Below are 23051 nucleotides of genomic sequence, written 5' to 3'. Positions count from 1 at the left end.
CACCCCACTGTCTCTCTTACATCCCCTTATCCACGCTAATACTACAAGCTCCAACACGACACTCCAATCGATGCGGTTACCCTAAGACAGTCTTCCAACACAACCTTGCCGCCCCTAAGAGCCCTCACACATTGACACATCCACTCACACCTCGATTACAATAATGACATCCCCCACTGTAGCTCCAAACAGCAACAAACTAAGAACACTTTTCACATTCTCACCCCCCTCCCCCCCCTCCCCTTTTTTCAGTTTTCCACCCTTCCCCCACACAAAAAAATAAAAGAAAAAGAAAGAAAAAAAAGAAATCAGTCACTTGGTTAATCAATCCACAAATAATAATAATAATTGGAGGGAAAAATACATTTCAGATATGATAGAATTCTCAAGAACATCATATAAACAACGTAACACACAGGGTAAATCATATTCATCAAACAGTTTCCTCCGGCAAATCGAGCGCCTATAATTTACTAACGAAAATAATAATATGCACATAAATGTGATCTGTTATGAACAAATACACTGTAATTTAGTTCTTCCTCGCAGACCATTTCAAGGCAGCCCACTAAAAGACAATACGTATGAAATCATATAACGCATCAGTGCAGACGGGAAAGAGTTGGGAGGATTATACAAAGAACAGACACATCAGCGGCAATGACAACAAGACACTTTTGTTTGTTTGTTTGTTTGAGTAAAAGGAAGCACATCCACACGATAATGGTCATATAACGCTTGGAAAGAATTAAGAGTCAGAAACAACAGAGGGAAAGTAAAGAAACAGGACCTACCAGTGGCACCCTCCTACCACACGCAACAAGACACCATAAAATTATATACTACACAATGTCTAGTTCAACAAAGGGCGGGTGGTTGGAGGGTGTCTATGGTAGAACTGCTTGACTTTGCTTTGTTTTTTTTAGTCAGTGTTTCACTGCACTTGAAACACAATTAGGTCATATAAGTGTTGAAGATTAGTTTCTAGTTTTAGTAAGCGTTTTACGGCACTTGCGACACAATTAGGTCATATAAGTGTCGAAGATAGGTGTTACAAGAGAGCAACAAACATAAAAAAGGAGGAGGAGAGAAAAAGACAATAGTAGTTTGAAAGGCAGAGCAAACCACACCAGAACACCCGCCAACCACCCGCTCGACGATTAGAGGTGTTACAAGAGAGTAACACAAAATAACAAACACAAAAAAGAAAGAGGAGAGATAAGGTTGATAGACGTTTTATAGGAAAAGAAGGGGCAAACCACACTAGCGCACCTGCTAACCACCCATCTGCTTGACTTTGATAAGTTTGTACTGTCTGTACTATACAGCACCATGCTGATGGCAACTCTATAACTGGTAGGTCCGACTTCTTTTCTTTCATTTCTACTATTGCTTTCTGTTTTGCTCTATTCCAAAACTAAATGACAGGAACATCTGGGTTGACAGGTTTCTCTCTACTCATACAGAACAATTCAACAACCGTTTATATCCGTAAACACTTAAAACAATTGGGGGGGGGAGGGTAGCCTTTCAAATTTTGATACATGGTATGCTGACCATTCAACCAAATCAAAGTCAAACAGTTGTACTTGCCAGTCGCAGCACCGTTTGAAAAGACCAAACAAAATAGACACAATCTTCTGATGATACATTTATACCCAAATATGGCATAAACAAAAACAAAACAAAACAAAACGAAAACAAACAAAAAACCCCGAAAACAGAACAACAACAAAAAAACAAACAAAAAACCCCGAAAACAGAACAACAACAAAAAAACAAACAAAAAACCCCCCAAAAAATAAAGGCCAGTCAGTTAAAAAACATTTTTTTAAAAGAGGAAAAAATAAAATTATTTATATTAAGCTACAAAAATGCTAAACAGTCTCTGGAATCGGGTCACCCCCACTGCTGTACCCTCAGCTGTGCTACAGCACACTAAACACATTCCAACCTCTTATTACTCTGCTGGGCACCAGGTTCGAGTCGGATGCAGAGTAAAATGAATTCTCAAGCCTCCTTTATTTAAAAACATTGGACAAGGTTAATATGTAACAGTAAAAATAGTCGAACCAGCGCCTAACAGCCACCAGTATAAGACAATCACCTATAAGATAAGATAAGATAAGATAAGATAAGATACATCTTTATTGTCCAGATCCTGGCACATTGGTTTGGTGTTCCACCACAGTGAACACACCCGGTCGCCACAGAGTAGCGCCCTTCATATAGACAGCCACTTCCCATTTACCCCCTTGTGTTTTCTTTTCCATAAACATCGCTATGAGAGTGTGTGAGACGGGCAATATTCTGCTTTTCAATTTCAAGGAGTGAATTGTTTTAATGCCCTAGTGGGTGGAGTGCTTTTAAAATTTGTCATTTAATCCTGATTCAAGAACATCCTATCATCATCACTACCATAGCCTAGTGTGATACCAACTGAGCAAACAATGTTCCAAGACTTGGTTCTGTCCCTCACATACTGGATACAAAAGAGCCACGATTTAAATTGCCTCCCCCCCCCCCCTTTCCCACTATAAAAATATCTTGAGTCATAGAACATATAGGTAGCATACAATCACAACACAATTAGGTCATACAAGTGTCGAAGATTTGAGAAGTTACAAGAGAGTAACAAACACAAAAAAAGATGGAGGAGAGATAGGTGCTTGTTAGGAAAGAAGGAGCAGACCACATCAAGAGCACCCGCCAACCACCCACCCTACTAACGCCCATCAGAGACAGAGACAACGGGGCGGGGAGAGAACTATGATGTCAGTGACTTCCTATTCCCTGCCGTAACATACCAAAAAAAGAACCCCAAACAAACAAACCTCTCCCTATCAAACAGCGGGGAAGAAAAGATGTGGAACCTAATAATAGCACCCTGCTACCTATAAAAATGAAGAAATCAAAGGTTTGTTGGAATCTACTTACTTCCTCTTTCTGCTTCCTCCTCTCGTCTTTCTTCCTCTGCTTCTCCGGGTCTTTCATGGTCTTGAAGAGGAATCTGTTGCTCCAGTTGTTGCTGTCGTTAGGGTCAAACTCTGCTTCTTCCCCCGCCCCCGAGCTCGTGCCCACGTTCTGAAGTGAAAATGTAGAGATTGTGAGCCCCCATCGACGCAATTTAGATTATTCTAGAAATAATAGCAACAATTTGACATCTCTAGATGACCAGCAGGAAATTACAGAACAGTTTGACATGTCAAAAGGAACAGCAGAAATAAAAGAAGTTTGACATGTCCAAGACTGAATTAACATTTAATTCGTCGCTATTATGTTTTTCCCAAAAGAGTAATACATCTACCACTTTTATGCCTGCTCTTCTGTATCCAACAGGTTGAATTTCATATTTTAACTGACGTGGGGAAAAAATGTGGTTCTCATGGTATTTCAACGACAATGCAACATTCCTGTAGTAAGTTCCATCAGAATATAACATCATATAAGTCTGTCTGTAAGTTGATTATAAGGAGTAGAAACCTGGCAGGCTGATAGGGTCCTCTGAAAGATAATACGTGGAGTTGTTGGGAGGATGGGGTGGCGGCTTATTTATTAATTAAATTTTTTTGGTGGGAGAGGGGGGGTTCTTCACTGGGTGGAGAGAGAGAGAGGGGGAGAGAAAGAGAGAGAGAGAGAGAAAGAGAGAGAGGCACAGAGAGAGAGAGAGAGAGAGAGAGAGAGAGAGAGAGAGAGAGAGAGAGAGAGGGAGAGAGAGAGGGAGAGAGAGAGGGAGAGGGAGAAAAGAGAGAGGGAGAGAGAGACAGACAGAGAGACAGACAGACAGACGGGCAGACAGATGGACAGACAAGACAGACATATCAAGAGAGGTAGGAAATCCTACTCACCTTTGGTAGTGTTTGAAAATGATGGACCACAGGATTATAATATGACATGTCTTCTAATGAGTGAACTGAAAAAGAAGAGAAAAGACATATCATGATAACACATTCATTCAAACCAGACATTCAAAGCTAAGTTTCACTTCTCTAATGCTCCTGCACATTGAAGCCAAACTTGACAAAGATTCTAATGAATCTCACAAGACACAAATCAAGAGTAGAAGTGACAAATCAAATGTACAACGAAAAACCAAAATCCTCCTAGAGGAGATTCAGAACCACCCGTATCACTTCATACTATGGAAATGGAGACAATCCCACCTCTATCGGTTTCGTGACCCAGAGACACACACTGTAAATCAAGCTAACATGGTGGTTTTACTCCAATTTTAAAAAAAATAAAAAATTGGGGGGGGGGGGGGGGGGGGGGGGACAATGGCAATATTTGATTGACACCCTCTTTTATCAAAAACCTTTTGTATAATGTCAATATAATGTCAATCTTCTTCCTTGGGTACCAATCTACTTCAGCCGCCGCCCCCCCACCCCCTTAAGTTAAAATTGTGTCTTGTGCTTGATGACACGACTACCCGCACGTTGGTCACATAGACAGTCTAGCCCCTGGATGTGCATGGACCATGTGTGTAAGGCCACTTTCAGCTGATTGAGATCCCGACCGTCCTCGCACAAAGGAGACCGCCTGAGACAAAGTAACTTTGATTAAGCAAAGTTTGTTTTAGTAAGAGTTTTTACAGCACCTGCAACACAATAAGGTCATATAAGTGCCGGAGATTAGAGGTGTTACAAGAGAGTAACCAACACAAAAAAGGAGGAGGAGGAGAGATTAGGACGACAGATGTTTGACAGGAAAGAAGGAGAAAACCATCAGAGCAGCCACCAACCCCCCGCTAACTAAACTTTTTTCAGGAAGACAGTGTCTCACCTTGTGATGAGCTCAACAGCTGGACCTCATCGGACAACATAGAGGGACTGGAGGCTCGGTGACCCTGGGCTGACAAGGGCGTCCTCCACTTGCGGTGGTTGAAGGACCGCCTCTTCTTGCCCTTCTTCTTCATGGCCAGCAGCTCGTCCCCGGTCCCGTCACTGCCCTCTGACGGCGAGTGGCTCCGGCCTAGGGGGTGGGGGGAATCGGAGAGAAGAGTTCGTCTAGTTTTAGTATGTGTTTTACGGCATTTGCAACACAATTAGGTCATAGTTTTTTAGTTTTGGTAAAAGTTTTACAGCACTTGCAACACAATAAGGTCATACAATGCCGAAGATTACAGGTGTTACAAGAGAGTAACAAACACAAAAAAGAAGGAAAGATCAGGACAATAGTCATTTCATAGGAAAGAAGGAGCAAACCACACCAGGGCACACGCCAACCACCCACAAATTAGGTCATAGAAGTGCTGAAGATTAGATAGGTTACTACAAAGTAACATGAAAAAAAGGAGGAGCGATAAGGGCAATAGATATGTCAACAGAGAAGTCCATGTAGGGAATCAGGCTTACTCTGCTCACCTCTCTAGCTTCAACAGCACAAAGTCTGCTTCGACTATCAAGGCATCCCAGTAATACCGGGTCACAAGAGTGTGATAAACATACAAAAGAAGTAACAGAAAAATGACGATTGTAAGGATTAGGAAAGAAAAAGCAGCAGTTCCCTGTTGCAGTTCAGGCATCACAGTTATGAGCATGATATCGATGAATCAGCCCATTTACAATTCTACTGTGTATAAGAACATATCAATGTCCCCCCTTTGGGAATGACCTAAAGACACTTCAGTCAGTAGCACTGCCCCGGGGAGTAGTTCTAGGGTTGAAGCCTAAGGACAGCGATTCACACAACAGAGCAAAATTTAGTATAATTCGAAGAATATGAAACAACCAGCAAATATTTCAGGTACAATTTAAACTGACGAAGAGAGAAAAAAACAAAACAACAACACAGAAAAGACACCGAAAAAAAGAAAGGAAGGAACCTCAATTTTATTTGAGAAATAACAGTTGTTCAACATTGGTTAATAAGTAGGACAGATAGACAGAAACAACAGAGAAAGAGAAAAGAAGTAGGACCTATCAGCAGCATCCTCCAGCCACCCATTGTCTTGTTTTCATTGACTAACCATATTCTTCATTTACTTTGAGAGAAATACATCAAAACGATGACTGTCATTTAGTCCAAGGTAAACTGACAGACAGAAACAAAAAAACGACACAAAGCAAAAAGAAATACGACCTAGCAGAGGCGCCCTCTGCCCAACCTCCCACAGGCTTAACACATTCATGACAACGGAGCAAGACTCATTTTTGAAGCAGGCTACAATAGCAGTGGCACTGAATAGTTCAACAAAGACCAGAACACCCACAAACCACCCACAAGGTAAAAGAGTGTCATGTCATTCAGACGCTTCTAGACATCTTGATGGTCCCGTAAGCTCTGACAGAAAGTGATACAGCTTACAGAAACAATCAGAAAAAAGAAAACAGATTTCCCTATTGCCCCCCCCCCCCCCCCCCCCCAATATTGTAAAGAGCAGAATATGTGAGTCACCCCCCTCCCACTCATGCCCCTAACCGTCCACAAAACCGGCATATGCGGTGCGGATAGTTCACCTTTATTCTCCTTCGCCCCAAAGGCGAAGTATCGATGCTTGCCGCTGGACGGCATGGGACTGGCATAGATGGCACTGTTGTCCTGGTGGCGAGGCTTGGACTTGCGTCGGTGCGGGGTGGACCGACGGCTTTTCTGCATCTGTTCACGCTCCAGGGAGGAGAACTCCGAGTCCTCTGAGTCTGTTCGACCTAACACAAGAAACAGAGTAACAATATTGGTAATAATAATACTTATCATTATTAAGGGTTTGGTCTGGAGCAGACAATGGCGGATATAGTTCTCCATTCCTCGATGCCCTAATGAAAAAGTTATTGTTCGTTGTTTTTTATAAGTCACCATGGCATTCACGCTATTTATGAATCTTGTGCTTCGGAATCCTCAGCTTTCCTTCCCTTCAATTTTTTTCTGCCATACCTAGTTGTTCTAACCCTTTTTTTTTTCTATACAAATGCCCAATGAATTTCATTTGATATCTCCTCATTGTCCTGTTAAGTTATCTTTTCATGTTTGCCACTTCCATCAATTCTTGGTTTGTCTTCTTTTCTGTCCTTGATATTTTCAGCATTCTGTCTAAGAACCACATTAGTGTTACTTCTAATTTTCCTTTAATATTGTTCATTGTTCAGCACTCACCCCTTATAAAAGAGCTGACTAAATGTATGCATTCAATTACCATTGTAATGTTTCTGTTGGATACGATCAGGGCCGGCTTGTTATAAATATCTTAGGCTGTAACAATACATCCTTAGACTAAATGCTTCCCTGGAAGCTGAGCACGTTTCTCAATCGAGTTTTTGGGTCTTCTAGAATAATAATAGTTGCAAAGTAATAGAGTGTGCTGCAGAGCAAGGACATGTGCTACATAAATGCACTTATTTTTATTTAAAACTTCGGACATGTACCGAACATCCAGAAAAGGGTAGGAGGACCCCCAAGCCCCATTCTATGAGAACATACTTCTGTAGAGAGGTAAACTTAAACCCAAAGTAAGTTTACCTTTGACCCTGATGGGCGACTTTGTGGACCTGATGCGGTGCAGCTGACCAGGGGGCAGTGCGTCCTCCACTATCTGGTAGTCGTGGTCTCCCAGAGGCAGAAGGGGAACAGCATCCTGGGAACAATAGCAATTATCCATACACAACAGGTGGGCAAATTCCAACACGAGCATCCAGGTACCATTGTCCTTAGGTTTGTTTGAGTGAACTATAGTTGTGCTTAGCTCTGTTGTTGTTTTGTCGTTTTTGTAGTCATTGCTGCTGTACTGTCCTTGAGTGTGCGTGTTTAAATTTTTAGTTTTAGTAACAGATTATCTCACCCAGCCAGGCCATCAAACTTGCTAGAGACAGGAAGCTTTTTCTCCCCTCGAGGCCCTAAAGGTACAAGAGGACGGATAAAGTAAAGTAAGGTAACAGATTTACAGCACTAACAATAAGGTCATATAAGTGCCAAAGATTAGAGGTTTTATTAAATAGTAATATACAAATAAAAAAGGAGGAGTGATGAAGATAATAGATGTTTGACAGTGGGAAAGACGGGGCAAACCACACCAGAGCACTCGCCAACCACCAAGGTGTAGTCACTGATGTTTCTGTTTTTATTATCATTGTTGCATATCCAGCACCTATAGGGTTTTTGCCTTTTAGCTCAGAGCCATGGAGAGCTATCAACAGGTGCGTCAGAAAATCAGGAAAAGATTAGCACATGAACATGATAGCTCTTAGTGAAAGGAAAAAGCAAGACAAACAGACAGAGAAACAATCAAAGACAGTCACAACACAGGGAGCATAAAGGAGTAAGTGTTTTACGGCTGAAACGTGGAGTCTCTAGCGAAGACTTTTAAAATACTTAATGCGACATTTTTAAAAGTTACCAGGGCCAGAGAGTATTAGATTTCCTTTTTTTTTGTAATTTCCATTATAAGAACCTTTCTCCATAGCATTGTAACTCATTCACACATACTACAATTACAAGGGTATTTTAAAAAATAGTGTCTGCATTGTAAATAACCCGGACATTATTGCACTCTGATGTTTTCTATTATTTTGTTTATTTGTTTAATCGGTTAACTTGATTTTGTTGCCATGGCATGTTCAGACTATTTCAGGAAAGAACAAATATTCATAATATTGCCAATGTTATTGAACAAAATAATACCAAATACAATACAATATGTACATTAGGGTCAGACATTTCTTAAAAACATGAGAAATTCAAACAACTGTTGAAAATTTCTTGGAAAAAAAAAGGTAGTCAAGAGTCTTGCAGGATCCGTGAACCTGAGCTACCATGAGTTAAAAAATGGATTTATCCTACCACAGGTAATGGCCAGCCCTCACTGCACAGACAGGTGTATGGAGAAAATGCTCAGTAGTTTTAGTAGATGTTTTACGGCGCTCGCAACAGCATAAGGTCATATGAGCACCAAGGGGTGGATGTCAACAGAGAAGTCCATACAGAGAATCAGGCTTACTCTGCTCACATCTCTAGCTTTGACAGCACAAAGTCTGCTTCGACTATCAAGGCATCCCGGAAATAGTGGGACACAAGAGTGTGACAAACATACAAAAGAAGTACAGTAAAATGACAACAGTAAGGATTAGGAAAGAAAAAGCAGCAGTTCCCTGTTGCAGTTCAGGCACAGTTATGAGCATGACATTGATGAATCAGCCCATCTACAATTCTACTGTGCATAAGAACATCCTGATGTTCACTCTTTGGGAATGGCTAGCTCAGGGGTGTGCCCAGGTCCAGAGAGTAGTAATCAATACAAAAAGCAAAGCAAAGCCCCCCCCCCCCCCCCCCCACACACACACACACAGAGAACTAGACACATTCTTAGCCAACTTGTGCTCAAACCTCCAGACTCAATATTAGGATCCCATATTGTAACCTAAGTAGCTGCAGCAAAGAAAAAGGCCACAACTTTGCTGCTGACACTGAAACAATAAAATAAAAGGAAAAAGTGAGGGCAAAGTAATAGAAAAAGCGAAAAAGAAAAGAAAACAAAAAACAAAAAAGCAGAAAAACTGTAAAAACAAAAGAAAACAGAACACAAAGGTAGAATATATTTGAGGAAAAAAACACAAAAAAACAACCCAGAACAGAGTGGGGAAGGAATGAGACCAAATATCCCCTCACCTTGACATGGCAGTAGTCAGCAATTTCTATAGGCTCTGGCTTGGCGAGTGGGGCAGTCACTTGACCGGGGTGAGAGCGGAACATGGCAGCACTCTGAGACTGAAAAAAGGGGGTTAAAACAACATGCGGACATGAAAATCTGTTCTTTTTCGTAGAACAAATATCCCACAATGGCACTCAAGTAAAAGTTCATCATGAAATTGGAAAGAGAACAGAGTGAACAACCTACAAACAATGTTGTACTTGAAAAACAAAAAAAAACTAAAAAAACCAAAAGAATTGTTACAGGGACAGTTTCACAAAATCCAACACTGACACAAATCAAATGCAGTCAAACCTGCCCTGACAATCAATCACCTGCACAGATGACTACTTCCTACTCACTCCCTCGCCCCCTATGCATTTTTTCTTCTCAATATGACATCGCCCAAGATGACATGGTCAATGGTCTTGACTGCTATATTTAACTTCAACCAACAGCCCCATAAAAATGTCTAAGGTAACCACGCAAATTTTCTGTAAACCAATGCATTGCCACAAATTATATATATATCAGCCCCTACCACAGTGTGGACAAACCGCCATAATCCATTGACCTGTTGTCAATGAACAGCTTGCTGACCAGCATGTTGTGCAGGGGAGGTTACTCATCCCTCCAACTGGTTTCAGTCAATGACAATTTTTCAACTGCTGATGAGTGAGGCATGCGAACCGTCATAATCCTCTATCCCCTCCCAAGCACAACTGAACCATTCTCTGACCATACATAAATTATAGGTAAGGTTAGTGGCCAATCTCTTTGCCCAGTCGATAACAAGGCACTACCTTAGAATTACAAAGATCTATCTGACATTTTTTGGCCATTTTGATATCCTAAGACCATGAAATAAAAAATTGAATGTTCTAGTTCCTAAGACCATGAGACCAAAATTAAATGTTCTATCTCCTCTATAAAAATCGTAAAATTATTCGAAGTCGTTATCAAAATATTCAAAGAATTGCATTCGAAAAAGCTTTACATGATATGAAACTCAAAATCTTTGACGTCAAATTTCTGAAAAAAGGCACTGAGCGGAAAGAACTTTGTAATTCTGAGGAAGCGAAGGGACATTAACATGAACTAGCAACACAAGAGTCATTAGTTAAGACACAAACAACAGGGAATGAAAAGGAGTAAAATTTTCCAGTATCATCCTCCAATCATTTGCAATTTAAAATCAGAAACTGACAGGAACACAACTGCAGCCTGTATTGCAGTGGAGTGGCTCACCTGATTTAATTTGCCTTAGCGAGAGTTTTATGGCACTTTCAACACAATTAGGTCATATAAGTGCCAAAGATTAGGTGTTAAAAGAGAGTTACAAAAAAAAAAGGAGGAGAGATAAGGACAACAGACGTTTGATAGGAAATAAGGCTCAAAGCCCATCAGAGTAACCGCCGACCACCCACTGACTCACCTGAGAGCGAGAGGACATGGCCTTGCGTCGCGACACAGACTCGGCGTCATTCTGTGACCAGTGGATATCGTGGGAGGACTGGCTGGTGCCATACCTACTGGGACCAAAGGCTTCCCCCTTCCCACTGGCACTGCTGATGTCTAGCCAACCTGAGGGGTGGAGGGAGGGATAAAAGACAGGAGGTGTCAGCTGGCATAGTATTTACTGAGTATATTTTACATATGCATTTATTAACAGGGAGACAGGAAGGAGAAACAGTTAGAGGGAGGTGGTGCGGGGAGGGGAGGGGGTTAGAGAGAGGGGGGCAGAGAGGTACAGAGACAAAGAGAGAGAGAGGGGGGACAGACAGGGGCAGAGAGAGAGAGAGGGGAGAACGAGAGAACAAGAGAGAGAAAGACAGAGACAGAGAGAGACAGAGAGACAGAGACAGAGCGAGAAAAATAGAAACAGATACACAGATCTGAAAAAGTCTCCCCCTTAAAACAATCTAACCCTCACATCAGTGACAAATTTCTGTGGAAGTCCTGCTCGCTAAAATAACCTCAACAAAAGGAGCACTCATGGGAGGAGCTCAATGCACTTTACACAGTGACACTGGAATCTAAACTTCATATCCCTTAAAAATTTTAATTCTAAATGTAAGCATTTTTAACGCCCCCCTCGACACAATTTGGATCATTTGGGACAGAGGCTTCAGACCCTGCCTGTCGACAGGTACCACTTTCCAACACAATTAAAATTTAGTGGTCAATGATTATCCCCCTCTGGACAGCGACAAGATGACAATAGAAATAACAGATAATAAAGAACAAACTAGAGGTTAACTCTTTTCTCAGAGCTGATAGAAGAAAACCTGTTTTTCCAAAACTCATATTGAACTTTAATAATGGTACATCATTGTGCAAAATTTTTTTGTTAAAATATAAATGAGTTTTCTGAAAAGTGTCTCATCAATATGTACCTTACAATGGCTGGACCAAAAAATAATATGTATTATAATCTATTTCAGGTGCACATTCCCACTCAACAACAAACTCTATGCGCTTTGCAATCTATATTACCAAAAAAAATTACAATTAATTATACCATAGATTCCCTTTAGCCATACACGTGAGGTCTCAGTAAGCAACGCGATTGTGCACAGACATTCTAGCAGTGTGGGTCTGACTGACACAGTTACATAGGTTAGTGTCAGTGGTGTACAACACACAGCTGATGCACATTACGCGCAAGGCATTAAACAATCAACACACAAATCATGCAAATGTCTACAGTGACAATCAACGCTAGGGGGGGGGAGTGGGTGGGCAGGTGAGGGGAACATGGTTTTTCATCAACATCATCGATACAACTTCCTGGTAACTATATATGTATGGATACAAATATGCTTTACTACAATCATTCAACCAGGTGAGATAGGGCCTTCACTCAGACTTGCTTTCATACTATTTATGCACACAAAGAAAACAAAAGGCTACCAAAAAACCCCCAACAAAAACGTGCATAGTCTTAGTGAGTCAACAACAACAGAAACATTTAGCTGTCAACAGATTATGAAAATTGAGGTGAAAGATGTAAAAGGAACAGACAACATCAGATCACCCAGCAACATGTGAAGAGGAAGAGGGCTTCTGTAGCCATAACGGTTCACATTAATCAGTAAATTGTCATTAATTTGAAATAATCCAGTCATGAGTACCATGCAAGTAGAGGTGGACACACACACAAAGACAAACATAAAACACACAAGTACATAAAAATATCCATTCCCCCCATCCGCCTGATAAGGCCAATAGCGTTTTCAACCAAGAGAATGGAAAGCTGACATTTCACAATGTCAGAGCTATTAAGTTTGTTTGACTTGAGTTTGAGCTAGGAGAAGTAGACACAATAACTAATTTTGTGAAAAGGAAAAAGTATGATTAGACAGACAGAAACAAAAGTAGGGGAAAAAAAGTAGGAGCTACCACTTGCACCCTCCAAACGCTTCTTGTTCTTAAAAGCATCTATGCTTATGCCTAGTGCACACTGCTAATCGAACTATCTTTTTAGCACACTACGACCAATCTGACTCCCAACATGTTTGAGATTATAAGAGTCACAATAACATTTTTCATAAAGGTAGATTTTGCTTCTCCACGCTGAAAACTCTCATTGGCCTTGACTCATTCAAATGAATACAATAGGCAGTGTGCACTCAGGAACAAATCCAAATAATGGCTTATCCACAGTCAAGTTTTACAGGACTAAAACTCCAATCCTGTGGATTAATCAGAAAATCATGAACAACTGAAGACTATACTAAAGAAGACATAGCTTCAGCAGTTTTTTTTCATCTGTGAGTAGGACATGTGTTATAAAATTAATGTAACCTGATGACTTCATTTGTAGCTTTCTGCACATCTAGCTATATTCTTTTCACAGAAAGAAACATGAAGTTTCTGCATTACAACAAACATTCTTTACAGCAACAACAAAAATCATACAAAACTAAAACCAAAACCCAAACATTGTGTTACAGAACATAAAACAGAAAAAAAGGAATACACTCATACTGAAAAAACATAACTTCAGCAAAATCAAAAACAAATAGAAATATGCAAATCATAAATCAGCTCAAAGTGTGAACTGTAAACAAATGTGCGAACCGAACAAAAATACAACAGCACACACAACAGCAATAACCTTGGTCAACAAGAAGTTTAGTTGTTTGTTTGTTTTTTTAAACCAAGCCAATCAACAAAATAAAAGTCATTTACTGCAAGGAAAAATCAAGATAGAGAAACAACTGAGGGAAAGGAAAGAAGTGACCTACCAGCTTGTTAGGGTTAAGAGAAACACATGGACACAATCACAGTCATTTAGCACGACGAAAGAATGAGAAAGACAGACCGCAACGAAAGGGGGAAAGAGAAGGAGGCTCTACCAGTGCTGGCTCTCCAACCACCGTGACACAAGAATAAAAACAAAAGATCTACATTGCGGTGCCTTCACTTACAAACAGGCCAAACACAAACTGTCACACTGGACACAAACAGTCTGGGACATTCCTTGTTCCTGAAAACTTCTGGATACAGCTATATACCTGTACCACAGGGGACTTAGGCTCACAAGGTCACATTTCTGTAAGCACAAGCAGTTTTTCTTCAGTTTTAGTAAGAGTTTTAAGGCACTTGCAACACATACATCATGTTCTTGCTGAAGATTAGAGGTGTTACTAAAGAGTAACATTCAAAGAAAAGAAGGATAGGAGATAAGGACGATAGTTGTTGGATAGGAAAGAGGGAGCAAACCACATTAAAGTACCCGTAAACCATCTACACAGAAGCTGTTATGGCTGGTCAATTTAGTTCTGATCAAGAACTTATAACAGATTAACATGAGTGCCCGCACAAGTCAACAGCAGATTATCTCAGGGCTTTGCAACACAACAAACATCAAACAAGGTCTGACAAAACAGTGCAGATCTTTCAGAAAAGGGTTCTTAATATGATGTATGATAAGATGTGAGGTTTCCGCAAAAAGACTCGGATTTACATGAGAAGGCTACTGATTATGACAAAGACTTATACCCAAGTGTTTGGTAGGACAACACAGAAGTATGCGAATACAATGCTTCAGCACACAGCAGAAATATGCATGAAGGCTTCGTCAGTCCCTACAGGAGATCTGTACATAAAAACATCACCACACGACACAGGAGTTATACAAGAAGGCATCACAATTGTTCGTTTGTTGGTTTGAGTAAAGAGAAGCACGTCAACACAGTAATGGTCATTCAGAGTTGGGAAAAAGTAAGACAGACAGAAAAAAACAAAGGGAAAGTAAAGAAGTAGGACCTACCATAAGCACTGTCTAATCATCCGCACACATCACAATAAAACGGAGCTATTTGAGATGGCATCACAATATGACACTATTATATAAGAAGGCATCACATTACGACACAGTTATATAAGAAGGCAGTCAATAAAAACACAAGATTTATACAAGAAGGCGGAACAATACAACACATCACGATAAGACACAGAGCTATGTGAGATGGCGTCACAAAACGATACAAAAGTTATACAAGAAAGCTTTGGTGCACAAAAGAGCCACAACAACAGCTCCAACAACACAGACAACACTCAAGGCATCAAGCAGAATGCAGTCACCATCTTCTCCACTAGAGCTCTGCATCATGGCGGGGGGGAAGGTCTCGCCTTTTTTACGCCTCTGTTCATTGAGAGCCCAAGCTGTTGAAAAGCAGCGCAACATCAGCAAAGGAAGCTATAGCAATACAAGTGAACACCTCCAGCAAAAACAAAAAACATTATGAGCACAAGACAATAGCATATGTACAAAAACATTGAGAGTATACACTATACAAAAACTCAAACCAAAGTTTTCATTTGCCAAAATAAGTTTCAGACATTTACTCCCACAATTGCTTATTCACCAACATAAGAAAAAACGCTTCTTTAGCATGAAAAAGAGAGAAAAAAAGAGCGAGCCCTTAAAAAGCAAAACGCTCAAAGTAATTTCCTCCCTGACATGTTCAAAATTTCAACCCTTGAGCTTGTGAAACCCATTCACAATTGAGGTGTGAAATGAAGCCCTGATACCACTGGGCACACTTTAACAGTCTTACATTAGCCTGATTATTGAGCTCACCACACAAGTGCAGCTACCATGTGTCCAACAATACACATTCTGAAAAAGGAATCCATGCGGTCTAATCGTGGTTCCAATTTTTAAAAGTTTTAATGGGTTTTACGACACTTGCAACACAAAGTGGTCAATTCAGTGCCAAAGATTTTTTTCCTTAATGTTTTACGGCACTTGCAACACAATAAGGTCATATAAGTGCTGAAGATTAGAAGTGTTACAAGAGATAAACAAACACAGAATAGGAGGAGAGATAAGGATGATAGATGTTTGATAGGACATAAGGAGCAAACCACACCAGAGCATCCGTCAACCACCCACTTCAAAGATTAGGTGTTACCATACAAAGAAAAAAAGGAGACAAAAGGACGATAGATGTGTGATGGGAAAGAAGAAGCAAACCAAACCAGAGCGCCCTCCAACCACCCACCCCTTATCGTGGTGAAGAAACAATTCTGACAGTAAATGTTCACTCATCAACACTTTGGCAAACAACAACAGCCTTCTTGCTGCTCGGGAGATACCACGGAGTACACAAAGCACAATAAAACATTGCCTGAACAGGGAAGTAAGCTCAGGAGAGAAGCGATCTAAGTAGACAAAAGAGAAAAATACAGAACCCAAGAGAGAGGTGATGCTCATCTCTTCGGGCAGCAGACAAAAAAAGACAAGCCTTTGTCCACTCACAGCTGACCACGGCTGACACTGTAGCGGCATCGGGCAGTTAAGGCATATATACTTGTCTCGATACCCCACATAAACACACATGACATCGAAGAAGACTCCAGGATCAAAAACAAAAATGAACACAGCACACTCTACACCTAGCAACAAAACTGGCAATATATAAAAGTCCCAATGAAGACATCAATCTCCGCCCTACAAAGAAAATCTGCTCTCAACAGGCTGCATTAGCTAAAGCATCATAAAAATATGGCCTCTCAAAACTACCATAACTCGTTTAGCAGACAATCACTTTTTCATATTTGGAATATTGACAACATAAAATATTGACCCCATCCAGATTAATCACTTATTCACATTAGCAATACTATCTGCTTGATAACTCAGATGTATGTATATTTATTTTTTTAAATATATATATAGTTTTTTAAAATTAATTTTTTTTTTTTTGGGGGGGGGGACAATAACCAGATAGGAAATCAATTTTCAAACTTACTTTTTTGTTGGGATTTTTTAACCACATAAAATACGGATTTCTGCAGTGATACCTAAAAAATTATTCAGTGAGCTTTGAGCTTAGGGACACAGTAACCACTCCCTTGAACAAGCCATGACCTTACACTTAAGGACTATACGCACAACGCAAAGCTGTACGAATCGTCATAAATGGCCAGGGAAGAAAAGCTCAACACATGACATGAAGGAAAACAAAATGTACAATCAGAGATACAAAACAGCATAAAATGCATACTACTAGTTTACTACAATGAACAGCATCTGAGGACAAATTATTGCAAATACAACACAGTACAAAAGGCATATACTAAAATGTAGAGCATACTATGTGAGGATATATATATAATTATCCACTTTAAATTCTATGAACACGCAAAAGAAAACAAAACTGTCTTGACATCAAATCAGCAAAATGAGGCATGTGCACACGGCAATCAAGATATGCTTTAGCTCATATTGACAGATAACATCCATCTAACCTAGCAGTGAAACAAAATAACTCAAAAACAGGCAATCGTAAGAAACCCTTCGCCCTTTGTTCTGCAGTGTGTACCATCAACAGTTTCATGACTGGTTTTGTTTTCTTTTCCAAACGACTAAAAAATACAGCACATCAATTATGCTCATCTTGCATTATCTTACATCAATACCAAAATCAAGCTAGCAAGAAAAGTTTAACGAGAGGCTACATACATGCACCGATACATTTATTAAAACAGACTGACATACAAATAGTAAAAAAAAAACATACTGAGGAAAGCTGAAAGTAGTATGAAGCATGTAGCAGTAACATTTTCATGAGAAAAACAATAAATGTCAACTTTGCTACATCAATCAAGCATCACGACTTGTACGTGAAAACCACCCCACAAAAAAGCGTTTCAAAATACCATCTGAAAAGTGTGATATTCTATAGTACGGATTTTAACCTTTTTTTTTAAACACTATTTTAGGTTATCTAAATCGTAGGACCCGAACTCCAATTAAACATCCCTCTCCAATAGAACCAAGCCCAGTAGGAGGAGAGCATTGAAACTTACACATAACTAACGGTAGATAAAACCCCATTGATGATTTGAAATAGGGTTGTCTGCATCAAAGCTAAGCATGATACTAACTGACCTCATGATGTCAACTTGAACGCTTAACTGTGTCATCTATAAAAACAAAAAACAGATTTTTCAAAAGATTTCATAAGAGTTTGACTGAACTTGGAACATAATAATGCCATATATTTATTATCTGCCGAAGATTAGAGGTGGTACAAGAGAGAAATAAACACAAAAAGAAGGAGAGATAAGGACGATGGAAGTTTGCTAAGAAAGAAGGAGCAAACAGCACCAGAGCACCCACAAACCACCCACTTTTCCGAAAAAGAGCACAGAACTTTTCATTACCATCAAGATACTAAAATCTTGGGATAGTGAGAACAAATGTGAGCGTGCCTGGTGAAAGGAACTGAAAGACGCATTTGCACGAACCGAGATATCAGGCTTCAAAGGTCCAAAATATAATTTTTGACAAAAACTAAGTTCCATTAAAAATGGATTCTTTAGCCATTAATATATGGATATTTACAAGGACCTGAGCTTCTTTTATTTTAAAATACATTTTGAAATATATTTTTTAACACAAAGTATATTGTATAATCCCCCTAAAATGCGTAAGAAAATGGATTTCCGAGTAAACATTGAGGATGGTTTCTCTTGTCCATTCATAAAGTCGACCCAATCACATTGTATACCAAAATTTAGGTCATTCTCTCACCTCTCTAGCGGCGGGTAGTGCGCATGAATATCTCGAACATGTAAACAAAGCGAAGCTTTGCGCATCTTTGGGCATCCACACCCTTTCGTTTTTTTTTAGAGCAAACTTGGTATCGCTTTTTTCTGCCCTGCGCAAACCTAGATCTATTTCTTGAAAATTCTTGTTCAAAGTGGAGGTGGATTTGTTTTGAAGACGTAAAATAAACACTTTGAAGCTGTTCTTTTGTCTTAGCTGCTTTTTAAAGTTGGTTCGTGAGTAGCAAATGCGTTGTCAGGTCGCCTCGAAGCCTAGATCTATCTATTTGTAGCAGAAACAAAGGGAAACTTTCAAGCCGTTTTTTTCAAAACTTTGTTTTCGTGCCCTGCCTTACAAAATCACTCATATCTCAAAAACCACTGAAGATATCTTAATTCCAAAAAATCATATTGTTCAGAAATGATCTCTGCACATGAAAGTGAAAAAAAAACAAAAATAAGATTCTTCAAAATGCGTCATTTGGTACCTTTCACCAGGCACACACACAAATGTCAACAGGATTCTTCAAAATACGTCATACGGTACCTTTTACCAGGCACATAAACAAATGTCTAAAAAAAATTCACAGAAGATAAAGACTTCAAACTAAATGACTGAAAAACAAGGAAAAGAGATGTAAAAAGTGTCAACAATGGGAAAATCGTTTCAAAATGACCGATGGGCATGTGATTTGGAATGACATTAAGTTATATAGCAGTTCAAAAAAGTTTTGGGATAAGACAACTGTTTACAAACATACAAACACGAGGTTGATCATTTTTTTTTTTTTTGGTTTAGAGTAATATCTTTTATCAGGTCGCAATTATAATAATTAGCCTCAACCACGTTTCCAAGATTAATCTTTATTCCAAAAATCCTATCCTTCATTAGGCACCCAGAGAAGGGACCCCCTCACCCGTAAAAAAAACCCTCAGAAATCAAAGACATGGAAACAGACTACTGATGCCGTATCGAACTGACATAAAAATGATACAAGGGCAAAAAATGACAAAACAATAAGTCCATCTGTGTACTCATGAAATAGAAGACTGTGATAACGTCTCATTTTTTGTCATCAGGTGGGAAACTTCAACACCGGCAAATACAGCAAGTTGACAATTCAACGGAAATTTGAACTAAGCCACAACACCAATACAACACAGGAGAAAAAAAATGTCCAGTAGGGCCTACAGAGAAGACCATGAGGAGAGGAAAAAATACAGCCCAAATTGTCCAAGACAGCCACCCATTGTCCAGGAGAAAATGGTTCTCAGACAGGTGGACCTTCTGGACAGTGTCATATGAAATGAAAAAACGCAAGTGGGAAAGTGGGCAGTTTGTACAGGTGATTGTCTTAGACAGGTGGCTGTTAGAGCAGGTTCGACTGGACATGCAAAAAACTGGAGAAAATACTAAAAAAGAAAAGAATTTGTACAGTTTACAAAACACTCAGTTTCTCTCGTAATATAGAAATGGAAAAAGTCTTCAGATGTAATGCATAGCTACAACATCCATGGGGATCTCCCCAAAAGCAAGTTTCTCGAAGCTTCCAAGGACAACATGCAACAACTGTTCCTCTCTCATCACTACATTTGGACATCAAGCTCTTAAATCTAAGCACTGATATGAGGGCGCTTCTACAAGGCCGTAAAAGCAACACACCAGGCACACAGATATAGTTCAATAACCTAAGCGCCAACAGCAGGGAGGGCGTAATCAGAAAACAACTAAAGCCAATGATTCTTTCACACATAATTTCCCAAAGACTTTAAATAAAAACATCCTCTGTCCAGGACTCAACTCTGTACTCAAGCTATTTTTCATCACAGCATGTCTCTAGTTGACACACAGGCCAGTAGGTGGGCGTACAAAAAAAAATTTACCTGACTGAAAACCATAGTAGGAAATGCTTCACACCATCAAAACAATTAAAATCATTTAGGAGGCCGGCTGCTTTGACCCTGCCTGTATGTGCCAATCCCTATCGAGTGGGACACACAATCACACGAGATAGATGGAATTATACAACAAAATGATTTCCCCTTATGAGAATAGAACTCATGTCAAGTGTGTGCAGTAGCAAAGAGCCTCACCACAACATCACAGATGCTGGTGCCTATCATGTGCTGCAAGTACGGATATGAAAAAGTCAAGTACAACTCAGGGGGCAGGCAAGCAGCTTGCTGTACATATTGTTCAGAAAAGTTTCAATAGAATTTATCTTCTGAGAGAGTCAACAGACACTTACTTTCTGAAAACAAGCTTTGAGGCTAGTCAGAAGATATCAACTTGTTACTTGTATTTATTATTTAAACCTTCTGAAATAGAGGGAGAACCTTTTAGCCTACACACTTAGCTCGCACGGGCATTTCTTTGAGGGGAGCACTCCTTGACAAGGTGTGTACTACACACGGCACACATACACATAGAGTGACAAGCACACAAGAAAACCAGGGATGGGCACTCTGGAGGTTCAACTGAAATCAATCGCCTCCCCTTTCCACAACTGTCTCCCCTCCCTCCACCCCCAAATAACAATCACTTATTCATCAGTTACAACAAAAAAGCGCCACCTTTTTCAGCCTCATTTACCACGTTGACATCATTTCAAAACTATTTTTTCTGGAACAAACACTATTTCAGCTTGCATTCCGTCTGTCTTCTGTATTGAAAGTATAGCCTTCCAGTTTTAAAAAATCTCACTACTCATGTCCATTTTACCAATTAATTTTCACATCACCAAAAAAAAGTAATATAATATGCTCCAGGTCCTGCTTGAAAATTTAGCTTTTTGTAATTTGTAATATTCCTATACTTTTGGATCTTTTTTTTTATACACCCTGTGTTGCAAAATGTGGCATACCTCTAAAACTACTCAAAATATTTGAAAAATTTTGAAATCAGCCTGTTCAGCATTGAATTTGCAATAATACCACCATGCCCCAATTTTGCTATTCAAAATTTCTGACAACTGGGACCTTTCTCCAGGCAAACACACAACACATGTTGTTTTCCATAATTTTAGCATTTGGGACAGTTTCACTTCAAGTGGTTTTAAATAATGCTGCAATATTAAAACCTGCATTTGACTTGGCATTGACAGTCGCCAGTCACCACGTTACAACCAGGCTCTGTGGAAAGTGAGATTCCTGTGGCCGCCCAAGCTTCAGTGTGTCTCAGACAACCATGGGCCACCAGCTGACCAGGAAAGAGGTTTGTGGAGGAGTCTCAGCACAAGAACATTCTACCTGGCAGTTCGGGAAAACACCATTCTTCAATTGGGATTCTTCAACATGCCAAAAAAAATTTTTTTAAATAGCACTCCAGTTTTTTCCCTTGAGTTCTTGGCAGGTCTGCTACTACTACCATTACTACTACAACTACAACTACCACCAGTGTTACTACCAGCAGTACTACTAAGACAACTACAACTCCCTGTCACTACCCTAAGCTGCTGTGGGACCTTGTACATACAACTGTACAGTAATTATAACAAGGAATAAAATTGTTGGCCCTTATAAGACGGTATAAAAAAATCCCTTGACTGAATTCAGGAAAACGGAGACTACTCATCCCTGAGAATGCTGTCTGAAACAGAACATTTAACACTTTATATCAAATGACAGTGCAAGAAGAACCACAATGCCACAGCACACTCAAAACTAAAAGAAAAAAAGGTGAGAACAAGTCTAGGGAGTAGCACTGTGCCCAGACATGTAGCACTGAAACACACCAATGACACTCAGTGGAGGAGAGGACAGTTACACACCAAACAGCCGGCAAGAACAAAAAGAGAACACGTCGAATTCACCTCTGGCTCCTTTGAGCCGGTTCTCCTTGCTCTCCTCATCCTCCTCCTCCTCCTCTTCCTCCTCCGCCTCATCCCCTGCCTCCACAGCCTCCTCGGCAGCAATCTTCATGCTGCACGACTTGCGGAAAAATTCCTGGGGGTCTTTCATCGCCCTCCCCCTGACGGGCTGAGACAGCTCGGCAAGGGGGAGGCTGTTGTTGCAGAAGCTGCCGCTGCCACTACTGCTGGTGGTGGTGGCCCCCATGGTGTTGTTGCCACTGCTGCTGGTGCTGCCCATCATGCTGCCCGCGTCCAGCGACATGGAGACAGCCGAAGGCATGATGGGAAGGGACTTGCGGTGCTCCCACTTACTAGTGCCTGTCGGCATAGTGTGTGTCAAGGCCAGGAGCACAGACAGACAGGAAAAGGCAAGGGACATTAGTACGAAGCTACAAGTCCCGAGCCAATCCTTGGGGGCTTATACATCAGAATATTTCACATCGGTCACACAGAGGGACGAGACGGACAATGGCCAGCCAACACAATCCCATTCCCTTCCCTCTCCGAGGCCC

General features: G+C 40.3%; 1 protein-coding gene across 4 annotated transcripts in view; it reads right to left on the bottom strand.

Moving 5' to 3' along the window:
* The window catches only part of LOC101860974 (rho GTPase-activating protein 5), a 93005-nt gene that overhangs the window by 24056 nt on the left and 45898 nt on the right, over positions 1–23051 (bottom strand). For 2 of the 4 annotated variants that reach the window (XM_035969612.1, XM_005097768.3), the window contains exons 18-25: positions 22501–22857; positions 11058–11206; positions 9601–9699; positions 7459–7573; positions 6462–6650; positions 4786–4974; positions 3849–3913; positions 2938–3084 (exon numbers count right to left, since the gene is read on the bottom strand). In XM_035969612.1, coding sequence (XP_035825505.1) covers positions 2938–3084; positions 3849–3913; positions 4786–4974; positions 6462–6650; positions 7459–7573; positions 9601–9699; positions 11058–11206; positions 22501–22857 — 1310 coding nt within the window. Of the gene's footprint in view, positions 1–2937; positions 3085–3848; positions 3914–4785; positions 4975–6461; positions 6651–7458; positions 7574–9600; positions 9700–11057; positions 11207–15214; positions 15296–22500; positions 22858–23051 lie in introns of all 4 variants that reach the window. The other 2 variants (XM_035969613.1, XM_035969614.1) reach the window with 2 other exon arrangements.

Source organism: Aplysia californica, unplaced genomic scaffold (assembly GCF_000002075.1).
Source record: "Aplysia californica isolate F4 #8 unplaced genomic scaffold, AplCal3.0 scaffold00163, whole genome shotgun sequence".
NCBI lineage: Eukaryota > Metazoa > Mollusca > Gastropoda > Aplysiida > Aplysiidae > Aplysia > Aplysia californica.
Note: the sequence above shows the minus strand (reverse complement) of the source record. Positions and strands in the feature narration are given on the sequence as shown.